The 19922-nt window shown below is 36.6% G+C and overlaps 1 protein-coding gene across 9 annotated transcripts in view; it reads left to right on the top strand.

The window, feature by feature from the left end:
* Positions 1-19922, top strand: part of frya (furry homolog a (Drosophila)) — a 91187-nt gene that overhangs the window by 19434 nt on the left and 51831 nt on the right. For all 9 annotated transcript variants that reach the window (XR_009206958.1, XM_058413151.1, XM_058413145.1 and 6 more), the window contains exons 2-8: positions 7095-7285; positions 14965-15018; positions 17098-17237; positions 17681-17771; positions 18218-18297; positions 18380-18460; positions 19147-19315. Coding sequence is in view for 8 of the 9 variants with exons in the window: in XM_058413151.1 (XP_058269134.1) it covers positions 7095-7285; positions 14965-15018; positions 17098-17237; positions 17681-17771; positions 18218-18297; positions 18380-18460; positions 19147-19315 (806 nt within the window). In the remaining variant the exon portion in view is untranslated. The remainder of the gene's footprint in view (positions 1-7094; positions 7286-14964; positions 15019-17097; positions 17238-17680; positions 17772-18217; positions 18298-18379; positions 18461-19146; positions 19316-19922) is intronic.

Raw genomic sequence — 19922 nt, 5'->3', positions numbered from 1 at the left:
AAATTCTAAGAAGTATTAGAAATATGGATTTATATGCAATAATCAGAAGAGATACACTACCAGTCAAAAGTTTGGACACACCTTCTAATTCCATGGTCTTTCCTGATGTTTATTTCTTTCTACATTGTAAAACAATGCTGAAGGCGGCTGAAATACACAATAATCTGCTTGATTGGTATGAAAACCTGCACCCAAACCGGCCCTTTGTGGATAAGATTGGACATCCCTGACTTATACCACATCCGATCTGGCCACTTAAGTAAGGAATAAAGTAATCTTAAGTCAGCCTTACTTTAAGGTGATAGTGGTCCTGTTTTGGATTCGTAAACTGTCAGGATGTTACACAATGCTTCTGTACTTTAATGCTCCAGATATTCATATTTGTTTCAGTACTTTTATATAAACTCCAGGAAAACGGGAAAACACTGACCCTGAGGTAGAAATGCCAGTATTGTGAGCATGGTGTGAGTTCCTTAGCTTCAGTTTCTGCAATCGAGTTCATAATTAAACAAGAGATGTATGGAGGGCTTTTTTAGCTCCACTTGCACAGTTATTCGTTTTATTTCCATACAAATTTAGTTTCATCCGTTTCCCATACTATTAAAAAAAACTCTAGCAGCCGAATTTGAGTCAATTTAAGTACCTAGGCAGTTACTAAGGATGAATGAATGAAGGCTTTAAGTTTAATTTCTGACGGCTATTTCGCTCACATGAAAGTGAAACGTTCTTGTTCAAGTGATTTTTTTGTTGCAATTTTGGAGGATCTCAGTCCTAATGCCTCTTGACACCTCTAGACTTAATGTCCTGGTCACCTTTTTGTATCTGTATAGGTCTCATTATCAACAATGTCTTATGTCTTTGTATTCGGTTACATCCCTAGTGTATTTAACGGAGGCAGCTAGAGGATGCTAGAAAGCTTGATATGATTAAACTTAACTGATGCACATTACATATTTTTGTTTTAGTTAAAAGATCAGAAAGTACAGAAAAGGCAGGAGTCGTGTCAAACTTGCTGAGCTTTTTATTTTTTGCCTCTGATGCTATCTGTAGATGACCCATAAAACAGAAAAAGTTCCTTAATGTTCTTGTGTTGTTTTGGTTTTCCCCAGACTCAGTGGAAAACTTGAAAGATCAGACTTTAAGATGTGGCCGTGTTTTTCCACCTGCGATAAATAGAAGTAGAAATATTGTTTATTGTTCATCTTCCAGTTCCCACCCTCACAAGTCTGCCTGTATTATGTTACAGTAGTACAGGAGAAGTGGTTAAGACATTTAACTACTGATCAGAAGGTTGGGAGCTTTGTAGTAGATGATAATAATCTCTACTACTATCATAGGATTAAAATGGTTCTGTCATGGTTTTGATGGTTTGGTGGCTGAAGTGGTTAAGGCTCTGGGTCGTTGACTGGAAAATCGGGGGTTCAAGCCCCAGCACCACCAATTTGGGCCCTTGAGCAAGGCCCTTAACCCTCTCTGCTCCAGTGGCACTGCATAATGGCTGACCCTTTGCTCTGACCCCAAACCCCAAAGATGGGATATGTGAAAAAAGATTTTTATGGTGCAGTAATGTGTATATGTGACAAATAAAAGCTATTTCTAAAGATATTTACTTTCTGATGCTAGAATGAGCTGTAGTCTATCTCAGTTCAGTGCTAGTTCAGTGCTTTGGTGTTCTCACCAGGCAAAGGCAGTGACATGCCCATAAGTCATCTGGATGTTTTCAGCCACAGCTCAACTCTTCAGCATCACCTGATTCAGTTACCCAGCTCCTGGATTCAGAAAAAAGAGACTCCTGTGTTCAGGATCCGGTTGTCAGTCTTGTTCTGTGAAGGACATCTGGCTTTCACTAGCAGATGGTGATTGTTCAGGTTTTGTTCCATAGAGAGCTCATCAGTCATTCATCACATCATATACACATACATACATACACACACACACACACACACACGCACACATGCAGTGTATGTTAACGTAATGAAGTCTGCTTATCCCTTACCTTTTGTACCATTAATATGAATCTTTCATCCCAAAATGTGGACAAAGTGCACCTTTAATTATAATTAAATATACATAAATAGACAGTTATTCCCCTTAAGCTAAAGGTACATTTAACCTTTTTTTTTTTACCAGTACACTGGCGTCTATTCCATTTTTTTTGGCCTCTGGGAAGAAGGACATATGGACATGTATGTATATGTTGGTGGGAACCAAATGTCCCCACAAATATAGAAATGTCTAAGAGTTTTAACTTTGTGGGAACTTTATTTATTTATTTATTCATTCATTCATTCATTCATTTAATAATATTTCTTTGGTTGTTGAGTTCAAAATTAGCCTAGGTTCAGGTGTAGGTTTTTTTGTGTGTGTGTGATGATGATGATGATGATGATGATATGTTCATGCACCTCAAATCCACATGAATTCTGATTTTTCATGTCACATGACCAACTTCTCAGATATTTAAAGGCATAAAAAAGGATTTGTGTCACTTCAATTTGGTAAAATGAACAAATCCTGCTTCTCATGTAGTGCACAGAATACACTTCAGCTTTGTGCTGTGATATCATGTGAACCACATAACTGTGCAGGATAACTCACTCATGACCCACTCCATGCTGTGAGAACATCAATAATCCTGAGCCTGAAATATCAAATGTGTGGGCTGTGAGGTTGCTTTAAATGTGTAGAGATGATACACATCTGAGAATGGAGGGGGATTTTTGAGTCCCCATTTATTCATAATTACACAGAGTTTCCCCAAAGGGCCGTTTATAGAGTTAACTGTTAAATAACTTCCTACACTATTTACAGTAGAGGGTTGGGTTGAAGGAAGATTTTTCCCATGCTGAAAGTGAAGCAGGAAGTTGTTGTGGATGCTTATACAGTATGAGCCTATGCCTGGGTGTTTTCAGAAATGCTTTTATATTTTGTTGGGAACCAAATCCCACCAGAAATAAAGGAATAGATGACAGTTTGTTGGAACAAAATGTTAGTTATTGAGGTTAAAATTAGGCTAGGGTCATGTTTAAGTGTGTCATTAATTAGCAGATTTAATTAGAAGGACAGTGAGTTCATTTTATTTGAATATTTTCCCTTTTCTTAAACAGATTTATCGTATAGTCATATATCTGGTAAACATTTGCCATTAAATGAATGATGGGCCTTGATTTCTGAAAATCCTGGGATTTACACTTACTCTTGTTTTTTTATAACATGTTAATACTAATACAAAACTTTTAGTGTATTAATTATTTTCCATTTCTCTATTGTTTTTTTTCTTTGTTTTTGTTGCTGAATTTTGTTTGGGATTTACTCATTAACATTTCCAACATTCCAAGGTTGACTATAGCTTGTCAGAAGCACTACACTGTGTTTGTATGTGTGTGTGTGTGTGTGTGTGTGTGTGTGTGTAGCACTTAAGTTTATAGTTATTAATGCACTCATTCTAACATGGTCTCACTCAGCCACAGGGTTTTGGAATCAAAGAAGAATAATAAACAGAACAAATCAATTTAGATAGATAGATACTTTATTGACCCCATGAGGGAAATTCTTGGGAAACGTTGCTGTACCAAGACAGCTATACAGCTATAAGGACCTCTCTGACTTTTCCAAAATCAGGTCTTCAGGTTAGCAATGCCATCCATTTTATCCCAAAGAGAGCAGTTAAGCTGCTAGATAAAGGAAATGACCGCTAGCTACACTTTCAGAAAAGAACGCACATAATAAAACAGAACCTATGGTTCAGTTATGAAACTTTCCAATTACTCCGACTGGCACAGATGCGTTTTTGATTGACATGTCAGTCATGTTCATTCCTGATTTACTGATTAGCAGCTGGTTATAAGGTTCCACCCCTTTGAGAGATATAGCAGTTGGCTTAAAATGAAGCCTTATGTCTACAGACAGGACTGTGTCTTGAGTGTTAAAAGCCTGTTATACAATAAGCATCATTTATTCCATTAAAACAGTAAGAACACAAACACCTAACAGACACAAATTGACATGCAGGCTTCAATGGGTGAATGTGGTTTGTACCCCTAGATGTAGCACCATTCTGATATCCTCCTCAGCATAGGGATGATGTAATGTTCTCTGTCTGAGTCAAGCTCTAGTATGCAAATTTGCATACAAGAGCCAGATTAGCTAGATTAGTCACACACACAAACACACACACATTTACTTCGGACATGTACCTGATAATACTCATCATTCTACAGTTAAATGCACCAATTTTTACATATAATAAACATATTATTGACATTCAATCATATGACTGCTAAATGTACTGCAACTTTTAGGTCGTACATAGTAACAATCAGTACATAACAAGATAAATTGCGGTTATTTTATGGTGTAAAACACTTTACCTGCAACCTGTGATAAAATAATACAATAATATTATGTTTATAATATTAATGCACTCATTCTAATATGCTGCTGTTTCTATAGTAACAGCCCATTCAAAGTCAGACGTTTCTAAATCTAAATCTAATAATAAGGGAAAAATACTAAAACGTGCTCTTTATTTAACAAAGAAAATTGTAATAATCATTAATATGGTGGAGCTTTGTTGTAGGAGACGTTTATTTAACATTTATGGAAGGAGCCTCCAACGGCAGCACTTTGTAACATATAATTTCCCTCCATGAGCAAGTCTTCAGGACGGAGGAGTTTGTGCTTTGGAGATTCTCAGTAACATTTCAAGCTTTAAAACATTAGCTTCAAAAGAGAATGACAATGTACGTGATAAGCGGAAGTATGATATCATACTGATGTTCCGCAACATGAGGCATGGAGTTGTTCTTTAACATAAATAAAATTGCAGTCATATAAGAGCAAAATAATGCTGCTCTATTAGGTTGATATTCTCTGTCATTGGTTATTTTCCTATAACTGAATACCCTAATGTATTTTATTCCGTACAAATCGATGAATGCAAGCCTTTGTTGAAGTTAATGGTTTGCTCATGTTAAATAATATGGAACTGTTATGGAATCAAACACTGTTTTAGCTTTACAGTGTTCCTCAGAAATCTAAGGAATATTTAGGATTTAAAGAGTTTAGGGGGTTAAGGTAACTTTTGAGTTTGTGGTAAGCATGTAGTTGCTTCATTTTCTGAAAAAATGTGTAAAAAAGAGTTTGACTGTGGACTGTCAAGCTGAACTGTGTGTGTGTGTGTATGTGTGTGTTGTTGGGAGGTGTTTACACTGGTGGTGTGGGTGGGTTGATCTCTCAGTATAGTGTGTACTCAGGGATAAATATAGCCAAGCAGCTATGCCACTGCAGCGTGTCAGTCCTCCACACATGCCCGGGCCCCCAGCTTAAAATTCCAACCTGACCTTCAGTCTCATGAGCCACAAACTGATCACACTTCTGCACAGAGACGTCCGGCAACAAGCGCACTGGAAAACACGCTGCCGCAGACCCCGGATCGACCACCGATCTGCTGAGGGCTACGGATAGGGATGGAGGCTGTGTGTGGGAACGCAGCAAGCTGGAGATGCAGTAGAAACGGCTGATAAGGACGTGTGATGTGAAAATTAACAAGAATGGATACAGTACACCGGTGTCCCACTATGGACGGTACAGCCATGTGCTGGAGCAAAGCCAGTATGGTCAGCTTCATCAAGGGTCTGGGTATGTGCAGAGAGAGAGAGAGAGAGACAGAGAGAGAGAGAGAGACAGTGAGATTTTTCCTCTGTATGTAATGTAGTAGCTCATATACTTTATATATAATATATATATACTGGTTTTATTACAAATGGGATGTGGGTGAGAGAGAAAGGGAGTCTGTTTTAGAGGTGTGTGCATTTGGTGTTCAGCTCAAACCTCTCTGTGTGCTCTGACTGGGTGAGTGTTTTGGCTTGTTTCCCTCCTTTAACACCTCTGCTGTACAGTAGCACCTGTGTGTAACTAGAAAAAAAAAACGTTAAGATTATTGATCTTGGGTGTTTGCTAGTGACTTTTTTGCTCAGAAAAATATAGTCAAATATATCATAAAAAACTGTAAATGATAGTAAGTTTTCCTTACTATCTGGCTTAAGTACAAAAACTCGCTATAGGTTTTCAACTGCAAGTACTACTGTTTGCTCAAAACTGATTGGTTAAAAGGTATTTTATTCATTTTCTATACCAGCAGCGCTTTCTTTAGTTCGCAGGTTTGTATTAATACGTTATCATCACAACTTGCACGGAAAAACCTTTTCTGTGAGAAGACGTTTATTTCGAATTAATAAACAGTCAGATGTGGCAGCGTAACCTCACATTTTCTGAAACAGGAACGTTTTCAGGATGTAGGGTTTTCGTGGTTTCTCAGTGACATGACAAGCTGCATTTTTTTTTTGTCTCTGAGAACGAAAAAAAAAGAGAACCTGATGAAGGAATGCCTGTTTTTAGCTGGTAATATAATTGATTACAGGAACTAACCTGTTTCACAGAGGTTCTGCGACATTACATAGACCCATCATCAGGTAAAAACCATGATGTCATTCTTGAATTAAAAGATATTTTATTATTGCTTATATTCACCACCAGATACTGACTGAACTTTATTTAACATGCAGACGTCTTAAAAAGCTTTATTTCCTACACGGATTAGAGCCTGGAAAGGTAGAACCAGGATCTAGATCTAGTTTTAAAGTGCACATTTAATTTCCTTTGAAATAAGAAGAAGCATTTTTATTTCCAAGAAAATGTGGTTGTAGATTTTGTGAATTCTCTCTTTGTCTCGATCCTAATTTTTTTTTTTTTTTTTTGCCGTAATGATGTCACAATTCAGTGGAGGAATGTGAACAGCAGCTGTGAGTCTGGGCGTTTTACTTCCGTTTGTCTGCGCTGAGATAAGAGCGGCCAGTGCTCTCAGCCGTGTTTGTTAGAAAGGCAAAGAACATGGGAAATGACTTCACGTCTGACATACTGGCTTTAGGAAAAATGCTTTTTTTTTCCCTGAGAAGCACATGGGTTATTGTGTCATTTCAGTAAAAACCAGAAAGAGGAAGCTTCTCAGTATTGCCGTATGTATTTAGTTTGAACTTGCCACATTCCCAGCCAGATGTTTGTTAACTCACATACATGTGTGTTATCTTTGACAGCCTCTCCTGGATACAGCAAGCCTCCTGTGGCTCCTGTATACCACCTTCATAGCGAAAAGGGCCCCGGGACCATGATGTCGATCAACGTGGACCCCGAGAGCCGACCTGGCGAGTATGTCCTCAAGAGCTTGTTTGCCAACTTCACCACGCTTTCTGAGCGCAAGATCCGACTTGTCATGGCCGAGCCACTGGTGAGTAAATCTGGCTGGAGTCTGTGTGATTACAACTTTCTTTCGTTATGCTGTTTAAGATGATCCTGGTTGCATCATGGCTGAATTCTATAACAGACTGTGTGATAATGTACATTCTTCATGTCATATAATATGATGCTCAGGACACACTTGTGATTAAGAAAAATTGTTAGCGATTAGTGTGACCAGGGCTCTTGTATATCGATACAGCAATTCACATTGTCATACATACTAGCTACTCATTCTGTCTACAGCCCAATTCACCAGACCACACTTGATTTAATAGCACACATTTTGTATATGCAATGTTTACGCCATTGCCAATACCATGCTTGTATCTGTCCGAGTGCAAGTTGTTGTTGCTCTTTCAGCTGCTCCTTACGTGTCGCCACATCAGACCAACTGCTCCACACAGCAACTTGGCACAGGTTTTACAACCCTTCCATTTTATCTGGGCTCGGGACCGGCACTGCATCCAGTGGCTGGGGTTTGTGCAATAGCTGGGAAATGAACCTGGGCCTTTCGCATGGCAGGTTGAGAAACCTACCACTGAGCCACCAGTGCCCTAAAAACGATCTGAGGCAGAACTGTAATTGTCTGTCTTTTAATGGAACTAAAATTGACAGTAAGATTTACAAATTATGCTAGCTAAGATTTCCAAAGAACTCTCAATAATTTTCCGTGACAGCAAAATCCGTCAAAAATTTGTTAGCTAGGCTCATAACACATTAACGCCAGCAGAAGGGCCACCTCCCACGAGTACTAAAAGTCACTTCCTGTTTTACGATCACTCCCTGTTCTGATGTCACATCTAGTTTATGAACTAAATAAGAACAATTAAATTGAGGATTATGTCGCAAAGTCTTGCTCCTCTTTTTAGCGTGCAAATTCCCAGCCGTTGTTTACGGACTGATATCTCTGTGCTTTACTCTGGAATTTTGTTTGCTAATCGGCTTTTCCCCTGGCCTTGATAGTATCATGGATATTCTATTTTCTATCCCTCTTCCTGTTGTTCAGTATTAACTCTTGGATCGTGTGTAATTTTTTACTAAGGAGTCTTAGCCATCTTCTGAATCTCTGTTGTTAAAGCTGGCTTAATGCAGATAGACAAAAGTACAAACTTATTGATTAATACTGTTGGAGAGCAGCTCATAGATCTTCACTGGAGTCTCCTGCTTCGTGCTTTTGGATTTTTGTTATCGGTCATTTCCCTGAATTTCTGAGTAACCACCACACTCTCTGCACTCTGCCCTCTCAGCCTCCTCATCTAATAGTCAAACTCATGGCTTGGCCACTTATGCAAGTGATCTAGTAGTCAAATCAGTGGTGTCTGTGATTCGTCTTGCTTTGATTCAATGCTGCTAATCAATTCAGGGATTTAAAACCTGCTTATTCCATTTAATAACGTCGTACTTTTACAAATTCTTCATATCTGAGAGGAAATTTAGTTGGTTGGATGTTTTTGTAGATCATAATAAAATAGAACATAATTAATATAGACTCGAACCCAGGAGGTGTGAGGCAAACGTGCTAACCACTAAGCCACCGTGCCATCTCCACATTGCATTGAATTTCTGAAATAAACAAAAGCATTGTGTTGTTAAGTATGTTAATAATATACAGACACAAGATTTGTCTTTCAGCATTTAACTTTAACGGCGGCTTTGTTAGTAGTTTAGTTGCAAATCACAGGATTATGTTAATGTGCTTGTTTGAATACTTCGTCATTTCTATACAGGGACTTAATGGACATTTCACATATATGGATTTTGGATAAAATGTGTATAATTATTGATGTAATCATTGGTTATAATGATTGTGATGGGACATTTAGTTAACATTTACAGGACATTTAGAAGGTTCTTCAGTAGTACTTGTGTAGCTGTGAGTTTTCCGACACAGTCAGGATTTTTTTGGTCTTATTAACCTTAAGAAAGAGGAAAAGGAGAAGCTGATGAGGGACTGTCTATTTATAACTGTTATAATTTAAGTCATGACAAGAACTAGCTTGTTCTGTGGATATTCCTTAGCCTTAAATGGAATGATAAACATAAACACACAATGTGTCATTCCTTAATAAATAAAATTTGTTCATGTGGGATAAAAGGGATAAAACACTTCAGGACTACTGTTACTGGAAAATGATCAACTTCTGTAACTGCTTCATACATACATTTATTCCTTATATAATAGAACTTGTTATGTCACATACCTCAGTTCTCTAAAAAAACATTTACACAAACCCTCATCTGGCAGTGTAAAGCAGAACAGGAAGTAAGTTAACCTACATATAATGGCATAACTTAGGGTCAGAAATTTAATCTTAAGGACATGCCAGAGTGGGGTAAAACTTTCAGGCATTAGCTTTCAGTTGGGCGAAAATGGAATGAAATTTAATTTTCTCTGCTAAAAGGGAGAAGGAATCAATATGTGCCCTTACATTGATTCTGTTTCCTATGGGAAGAAGACAGGATATTGGTTTATGAAACTTAATATAGCACACTATTTAGCTAAAATTGACCCTCCTTTCCTCAACTGAGCCTTTCTAAAATGTCTTAGAGTATGCAGTTCCTCAGTTATGTAAAACTAAGCGCTAAGGTCTGCAGTACCGTACCTCTCAAATGGGATTCCCGCAGTCTTCATCAGTGATATAAGACTGAACTTATATTCTGAATGAATGAAATACAGATTTCTAACAGATGTCTGTACTAAATGTGGTCAAATATTTTCTTTAAAATAGACAAAAGTCACCTTGGAATAAAATGAAGACAAGGTACCTGAGGTGGGAAATAGAAGTATACTCTTAAAAATTTAACAATTATGACGTTGCTATAGAAACTGTTCCACTAGTAACCTTTTCTAACATAGAAGCATTATGTCGGTGTAACCATCAGGAGCCCTAAATTTCTCAATGTGAACTCCTAGAAAATAGATTCATCAAGAGTCATTGGGTGACTTATAGATGGATGGAGCTATTATTATTATTATTATTATTATTAATTTTTAAGGAAGGAAGAGTTAGTGTTTAAATTCTTTTAGGAAAAAGGAAAACCCTCTGCTGTAAGGTTTTTCATAGGGCCCTTGATTCTGTCTTTCACAGGGACATGGTTGAAAATTCCTTTAGGGTGCTAGATGCAACCTTTAGGTAACATTTCTCCTAATTCATGTTTATCTATTGATCTAGCTAGCTATTTTTTATTATTTCATTATTTAAATAAAAATTAAAAAAGTATATATATATATATATATATATATATATATATATATATATATATATATATATGTATATATATGTATATATATATATATATATATATATATATATATATATATATATATATATATATATAGCTAAATCCATATATTCCTTGTATCCTATAGGATACAAGGAATAAAATACTGTGACTTTTCTAAGAGTGCTCAGATTAAGGATGCTTTATTCTGATATTCTGTTATTTCTGTAGATGAATCTAAAAATCAAACCTTTTAAAAAAAGCTTTTGGGTGAAACTTCTATTGAGAACCCACTGTGTATTGTGTGTTGATGGAAATGTCTTTTCCTGTATCTGTTAAATCAGGGGGTGGTGGGTCATTGATTAAGGTGTTGGACTACTGATTAGATGGTTAAAAGGCTTTAACCCACAACTGCTCAGTTGTATAAATGTACGTTGCCTGGGATAAATGTAAATTGTAAATGGTAGCTCAAGTGATTGAGGTTGTTGCTCAGAAGATTTAAGTTCCAGCAGTACCAAGCTGCCACTGTTGGGACCTTGAGCAAGACCCTCAACCTCCAGGGGTGCTGCATCATGTCTGACCCTGCGCTCTGACCCCAACTATTCAAGGACTGGTTATGAGATGAAAGAATTTCACTGTGCAGTAATGTATATGTGACAAATAAATTAAATTAAATTATGAATTTTTAGCTCTGTCACAGCATTTACTCAGACCCATGATTGTGTTATAGGTGAAAAGGAATTGGATTCAGTCAATTTGCTAGTTCTTTAGTTATAAGGATTACTGTTGGTAGTAATGTAACCCATGATATAACCTATTACACTGTCTATTACCCTACAGTATTAACCTGTCTAGTCTTTCTAAGTTATATTTGTATAGTTTTATAGTTTTCTGTTTAGATTCTTTCTAAGTTGTATATTTTTTGGGAGCTATCGCTGGGACCTCAGAACTTGATCCTTGATATACATTTTGTTTAAACTTGAAATACACTGTATGATTAAAAGTATGTTGACCATTATGCCCATATGTTCTTCTTGAAAATCCAATTCCAAAACCATAAAAATTGACATGAAGTTGATTCCTCATTTGCTCCTATAATAGCCTCCACTCCTCCGGAAATGCTTTCCAGTAGATTTGAGAACATGGCTGTGGGGATTTGCACATTCAGTCACAGGAGCAGTAATGAGGTCAGTTGCTGATGTGGGGCGAAGAGACCTGACATACAGCCAGGGTTCCAGTTCATCCCAAAAGTCTTTAGGCCATTTGAGTTCTTCCAATCTAAACACGGTGTAAAGTTCATGAAGCTTGCTTTGTGCACAGGGGCTTTGTCGTGCTGGACCATGTTTGGGCCTCTTAGTTCCAGTGAAATGGAAATTTGCTGCAAAGTTGCAGCACACCAACACATTCTGGACAATTATTTGCTTCAAACTGAGGAATTCTTTTGTAGAAGGTGCATGTGAGTTGCTCACAACTAAGTTATTAGTGTAGTACTGCTTTTAGAGAAAATGGATAATGTGGAAAAGATGCGAGATCACCAAGAGATACTAGGATACTGGGAAAAGAAAGAGATATTGGGACATTTTCCTCTTGTAATTTACTAGCCCAAAATATTTTCTTATATTATGTCTTATATTATACCTTTCATATTGTTGATAGTCCCAATAAACATTTTTTAATTCCATTTTTTAAATACTTTGGGCATGAAAATGGGTAGAGAAAAAAAAATTACTCAGCAGTTCATCAGTAGGAAACACAAAACAACATTTATCCTGTTCTATCATGCTGGCTCCTCACTCCAGAAACTCAGATCACATGCTGCTGCTTACGTGATCACTGGCTTTAGAGAGGTATGGAGTGAAGACAAGCCAGGAATAAGGCCAAGGAATAAAAACAGATGTATGACAGGGTCAAGTTAAGGTGAAAGGATATTAGAGAATGGTGCCGGATACGTCAGCTAGGAACGTTGGCCACGGGCACTGGCACCTGCTGCCCTCTGCTCAGGGATAAAGTGTGTGTAGCATTCTGACCATGCTTTTGTGGGTTGCCTATGTAATTTTTTATATTTTTAATCTGTAAGATATTCTGTTATTTTTATAGTAACTGCATCAATCGTTCTAAAAAGTTCTGAGAAAATGTGACTATCACTAAATCTGGTGGTTAAAAAGTGATTTTCTTAAATTTATTATTTAATAAAAACCCAATTTAAATGTGAATATTTTTTATAATATGGTGTCATTTAATGTTTTTCTGTCAAAAATAATCAGTCATATAACAGATAAAAGCTGATGATTTTTAGGGGTTAGCAAACATATTTACAGTCAGATGGAATATCTGGTTAGTATTTAATGTCATTAAGTTATGTCTTAAATTTATTAGCACTATATCTCAAAAAACGGACTGAATAAGTACGATATTAGCCATGCTCTTGTCCTATAGGTTTTCTCTAATGTATGCTAAGAAAGAGGTGCAAGTCTTAAAGTCTAGCCAAGCTAGTGCAAGGTTGTGTAGAAACAAATACTCCTTGCAAGCAGTGCCCAATGATATTAAGTCTAAAATATTCTGTTTTCCTGTGTAGATATTACACAGTCAAGTTACTAGCCATTTTCATGCTAGCACATTGTTGATGATTCATGTGCTTAAGGTTCAGACAGGCATTTTATGTGGGTTGTGCTAGACAAGTCTATGACAGTATTTTTCACAACATTCCTGCGAACATGCTGAGAAAGTCAAAAAGACTTAAGGGTCGAGGAAGATTTACAGAGAAATGCGAGAAGGCGGAAAAGGTAATGAATGCCATTACAGGTTACAGCAGCCTATAAAAAGAAAGGATGGACTACAAGATGAGACTGTGCTGTAAATCTTCGGAACATTTCCTAAATGTAAAGTCCTCCTACCTTCCTATCAGCTTTATTAATGTCGAGAACGTTGTCTGCAGTTTAAATAAATCGGAAAAAGCTTCTCAGATGAGTGATGTAGTGGGCAGACCATGTTTTGTTGTTGTTGTTGAGTGTCATAAAACTCATGATCAATGTCTGCATTAAGCTCATACCAAAGTGTATTTGTTTCTGAAAAGAACATTGCACTTTCTATAAATATAAGCTTAATCAATTCTGCTCTAGAACAACTTTCAGCTGAAATATTTATGAGGCCTAAACTAAAAGGCTTTGTTATTGAGCTGAATCAGCAGAAATTGAATTGACCTCAGTGTCCTGTCTGTCTGGCTCGGTAGATTTGTTTAGCACTCTTCACTTTTCTTTTGTTTTGACTGCGCTGCTTTAAAGCTAAAAGGTAAAGCAGATAAAAGTGTTCGATTGAGCTGTAAGGAAGCCGACAGCGTGACCTTATATGTCTTATTCATGTGTCATTGAATAACTCAGCCATGGGAAAAGCGTGGATTGTCTGACCAGAGACAGCCTCTGATACTTTTTCTTGCATTTTATGTGAATCATGTAGGTGGAAGGTTCCACAATTAGGGCAGAATTTATCATTTATCATTTAAAAGTCCCATTTCCAATCCAGCATAACTGCACTTTAGAATAAAAGTCATTCTGGATTTAAATCATTTAAAAGTCATGTTATTTTTGCAGAAATGTGTGAAAATTCATCCAAAGTCATCCAGTACAACTTATGAAATTTTACTCTCCCACAACATTGTCTCGACCCTGTTATCTGAACACGTCCACCCCTATTAAATATTTGGAATATTCCACAAGTCACATATCCATCATGAAGAAAAGTAAAATAATTGTTTTTTTTTTTCTTTATTCTGATTGACGTTGTGATATTAACTGGTCACTTTGTACAAAGGTAACCATGTTGCCAATATTACAGACTGAAAATAAATGATTACTTTAAAAAAAAATACATTTTAAGTAAATGATTAGAATGTCCATGGATGATGCTAGTTAGCTACATTTTGTCTCTTTGCTAATTTCATGCTAAAACCCAAACATTTTGCTCATTTAATAACAAAGTGCAGCCATTTTCAACCAGGGAACCATATGGAAAATAAAGTATATTTGCCTGTGATTGGTTAACATTTCTTTTGAAACCTTAATGACATGATTTCTTAAATTCAGTATTGATTTTTTATTTTTATTTTAAATGTATTTTTATTTTATTTTATTTTATTTTATAAATGAAAGCAATCTCTTGGTGACGTTTGCATATAATTTTCTTATATAAAATCTTAAAAATAAAATTAAATACATACTTTTTTTTACTACACTTTTATAGAATGCACTAGTTTTATGACTGTTCTTTAGGGGTTAAGGTCTTTAGGTCTTCATCTTAAACTTTATGTCTAATATTAATCTTGAACTTTTTGCTCCATATGTCTTATGTTCTGTAAAGCTGCTTTGAGGCAATGTTCATTGTTAAAAGCGCTATACAAATAAAACTGAATTGAATAGGTGTAATAAATGTAACTTATGTTCTTCTTTTCAGGAGAAGCCTTTAACTAAATCGTTGCAGAGGGGCGAGGATCCACAGTTTGACCAAGTAAGTGCCTTTCAGTGCACATCATTAAACTTCTTCTGTTGTTTTTTATAGACATAAAGATGAGATCTTTCACACATCCACACAGACAAAGACATATACAGGCAATGTGATATCTGAGAAATGACCAAATGTCAGCTCCTGCAGACGGGAACCTTTTAGCCTGATCTGCTGAGCCAGTCAGGCTTGACATTTTATTTGAAATGCGTATGGATCGCTCCGGCCCTCATCACTGGGAATACAGAAATGATTTATAAATGACGAGTGAATGGTAAAGATTACGGATCAGCACAGGATTATTGGATAGTTCGTTGTTGTTGTATAAATTGTATTTGTTTAACCGTTTTCTACAACAGCAGTTGTAAAAGTAGTGCTAGCTGTATACTTATCAATAATCCAGCAGGGACAGTGTTAATTAACATTCATGGAAGGAGTCTCCAGCATCAGCAGTTTGTAAAGCTGACTTTTTTGGACAAGCTATATATTTTTTTAATTAACTTTGTTGGATAAACACTGTTATGTGCCATCTTAGAGCATTAAAAAACACCTCTGGTGAGCAAACAGTTTTATGTTCATGGACAGATATGTGTGTGTGGGGAGGGGGGTGTTCGTGACAGGTAGATAGCAGGCTTATTCAGGGCTTACAGGGTCATGTTTGTGTGTGTGTGTGTGTTTGTAGTTCCTGGTCTTTCAGCTGTCTCACAGTGAGATGATTCTTCTTTCAGAATGAACAGTTCTCTGTGTTCTCACTGAGCCGCAAACCTATCTTTCTCTCTCTCTGTCTGTCTCTCTCTCTCTCTCTCTCTCTCTCTCTTTCACTCCCTTACCAGCTCCTTTCCTCGCTACTATCTTAGATATACTGTTCTCAGTTGTCTTTTTGACATCTTTTTCCTTTCTGTTTGTTCTAATCCTGTCCTCATCCACTGGGACTGTCCATTTCTTTGCCATTTTCTTTAGCCCTCTCTATGTTTCTTATGAGAACTGTACTTATCCGGAACTTTAAAAATCCAAGCTTTGTCGAATGAATCAGTTGATTTTATTAATTACATAATCACGTAAAAAAAGGGTAAAATGAATTTGTGAGGATTGTTCGGAATGTGAAATTTGTCACTGCAGAGTTTTTGGCACGTTGTTATAAGCAGCGTTGAGCTCTGAAATCTCATTAGAAGCTGGATCGTTAGGCTTTAAAATGTGACATGCAAGTGTTATTACATCATACATTTTAATAGCCAATCAGTATCCAATATGCAAATGTAGGCCATTGTTTATTGCAGTGCTACATTCTGGTGTTCCTGTTTATAGTAAAGGTACTGTTTAATAAGAGTAAAAAAAAAAGTTTAGTCATGGTTTTGTTTCTGTATTAAAGTTTCTGTACAAATGTTTCTGTATAATTTGATATTACTATGTAGTAAACAATATCAGGATAACTAAAATCATAAAATGCTCAATAAGGCTGTTACTTTAATTAAGAGAGGATACAGTATGCTAAATAAATAAATAAATAAATAAATTAGCATCTGTTAGGGGTCAAAAATAAAGGGGGTCAATTTTGGATTCACCTTCTTCAGTCTTATCTTCTTCTACATGAACTTTATTCCTAAGAATTCATCTATCAGAAAAGCATGGGTTTAGGGCAGCAGGCATTTTCTGCTCCTCTTCAACAACAAATTAGTCGAAAAAGGTTAGCTTTTCACTAAACCTCTCGCTTTCCTGCCAGAAACACGTCATACATTGAACCACTGATAATTCTTAACTCTGGTAAAGAAATTCACAAAGGCAGATATCCAGTGTGACCACACCTTTAGTTTTCTGCTACTTTGTTCTCCACTTTCCTCTCTTTTCACCCTCGACCTTACATTTCCTTCATGTCACAGTCAGACTGAAAGCAAAATGTGTTGTTTTGTCAAAAAAAAGCACATTTTTCTCATCTCTGAGATTGTGTCTTTCTTCACCATTTTAAAATGCAAACAAAGACCATCTTTTACACCTGTTTTTCTTCTTAGCCATCAGACTATGGAAATGCTTGTCTATATATATAGCATATTAATATATATATAACTGTATAAATCATTTGCCTTCCAGCTGATCAGCACAATGAGTTCCCTGGCAGAGTACTGCCTGCCCTCTATCCTCCGCACGCTGTTCGACTGGTACAGGAGGCAGAATGGAGTGGACGATGAATCCCATGAGTACAGACCACGCTCCAGCACAAAGTCCAAAAAGTGAGACTTGTTTCCCATTTTCACACGGATAAGAGATGAAAGCAATGATAACTGTGTTGTCAGACACATTGTGTTATTTTTTTTACTCCGAATAGACCTCTGTTGCTATTGAATTCCTTTTACTTTTCTCTCTGGGTGTGTTTGGGTGGGTGTATTTTCTCTGCCATGGACTGTATGACACTTCTTCTAATAAATATCACTGACATAACAGAAATACACTATAATGGACCATTAAAATGTTCACCTCCAGGCTTGACTGGATGGATTGATTCAATAGTGCCAAAATAGCCTAGTGACATCACATCAGTCCAGCCCAGGACTTATGAGTCAGGGAGAGCTGGGTTTCATCACGGTAGAATATTATTAGACAGAGAGGAAGAGTATAGCTTACATCTAGTCATTGTTCTTCTCTCTCTCTCTCTCTCTCTCTCTCTCTCTCTCAGTGATGAACAGCAAAGAGATTATCTACTGGAGAGGAGAGATCTGGCCATCGACTTCATCTTCTCCCTTGTTCTTATAGAAGTACTCAAACAGGTACAGTCTTATCTCAGTCAAGCCAACACCTCATTAGTTGGCACCTCAGCAGCCGGATTGACACCAGAGCATTACCTATTGCTCTATAAAATCTACCACATCGTGTCTTTGCAAATTTGAGTGCCAAAACTCTGCTTGGTTCAGGAAAAGTTGTATGTTGTATGATATGAAAACAAGAACTGATTCGGTCTCAGATGATCAGTCAGCTTAAGCTGTATGGATGTGCATCAATGAATACATGACAAAAATATGCATTTACAGTAACGAAAACAAGAATCGCGCATATATACTGAATTTCATTTGTACATATATTGGTTTCGAAACCTGATCATGTTTTTTAAGATAATAAAAAAAAATGAATGTAGCATGTGAAATATGCTTTTAATAATAATAATAATATTAATAATATAAACTATCTAATAATTTCTGTCTTCATCATTGACTAGATGCCTCTCCACCCTGTCCTCGACTCTTTGGTTCAGGAAGTCATTGAACTGGCCTTTAAGCACTTTAAATACAAAGAAGGGTAATATTCAGATCTGCTTCTATCCAGTACAATCACTTATTTTTTATAAGTTTAACATATGGTGTTTTCTGCATGTTTTCAGGTACAATGGTCCTAATATGACCAATATGCACATTGTAGCAGATTTATATGCAGAAGTAATAGGAGTCTTGGCTCAGGCAAAGTGAGTAGCTTACACGCACAAAAAAGAACATTACACAATGCATGCTTTATGGAAATGCACTGGAGAACCATGGGCTTCTAAAAAAAATGAGCACCCCCTTTTAATTTAACACAGTTTAGTTACTTTTTCCAGTATCAAGATGGTGTAGTTGCTGCTTTTTAAATGAGATAAATCTGTTATCTAACAAATAATGGTGGAAGCATTAATAAACCTTCATTTTCTATTAAAATACCAGCCAAGTGTTTGGACTGGGTGGTGTGTAATATATTCTACTATTTTGGAATAGAATAATAACAAATCCGTTTTAAAATAACACGTTTTTACCAAGAAAAGTGACAAATAAATCAAATATATTTTATCAGTCTTCATGATGAAGCAGTTTGATACGGAGCAAAACTACTTGTCTGGGGAAACAACTTAACATTTAACAGACAGAGAGAGAGGTTGCAGTAGAGAGAGTTGAAGTAAGAGATAGATAGATAGATAGATTCATTCATTCATTTTTATGTAAAATGAATGCATTCCCAAAAATCTTGTGAAAAATCTTTTACCCTAGTCTAATTAAAAATATATCCCACTTAGTGCCATGCATTATCCCATTAAATTCAAGCTGAAAAAATGGCTGTGATGAACACATCTCTCATGTATCTCATCTTGTCTTCCCTCCTCTCTTTGCCCTGCTTCAGGTTCGCTGCTGTGAAGAAGAAGTTTCTGAGTGAGCTGAAGGAGCTCCGTCAGAAGGAGCAGAACCCCTGCGTGATCCAGAGCACCATCAGCCTCATCATGGGTCTGAAGTTCTTCAGAGTGAAGATGTATCCTGTCGAGGACTTTGAGGCATCTTTTCAATTCATGCAGGTACTGTAAAGTGATGAGAACGTGATGAACGTTGCAGTTTCCTGGAAGTTATACAACATGTTCTCAGTAGTTATGTAAACTGTATTGGGTTATTTATAGCACACAGACTGATATTTATGCAACATTTTAACTGAACGTTTGCATCATGCTTTAGACCAATGCTTCCAGATGTTTTCTTTTTCGCCGGTCAGTTTAATTATCGTCTCACTTACGAACCCAGTTCAGTGAAGAAGTACCTTTGAAATGAATGGAATCATTTTTTTTTTTTCTTTTGAAAGCTTTGCACAGGCTTATCACATCATGGGTGTGTCGAAATTATTATAAGAGCACACATTACTTCCTCAAAAGTAACTTTATAGGGGAACTGTGAGATCTATTTTTGTAATAATGACCCATGTGGAAAAAAACAAGATCGACAACTTGTGTTTATTTGGAGTCTTTGGAGCCGGTTGATGTTGTAACCCAGAACAGAGCAAAAATGACTTATTCAAAGTAATATCTTGCAAAAAGTTATTTACATTTATAAGGATATAGTGTTAGGAAAATAGCGATGATTATTCACTGACCGAAACCATTTTGTGTTAAACAGCATAAGAGGTATTTGTAA

The sequence above is a fragment of the Hemibagrus wyckioides genome, linkage group LG17, assembly GCF_019097595.1.
Source record: "Hemibagrus wyckioides isolate EC202008001 linkage group LG17, SWU_Hwy_1.0, whole genome shotgun sequence".
In the NCBI taxonomy this organism is placed as follows: Eukaryota; Metazoa; Chordata; class Actinopteri; order Siluriformes; family Bagridae; genus Hemibagrus; species Hemibagrus wyckioides.
This window is presented reverse-complemented; position numbering and strand designations above follow the sequence as displayed.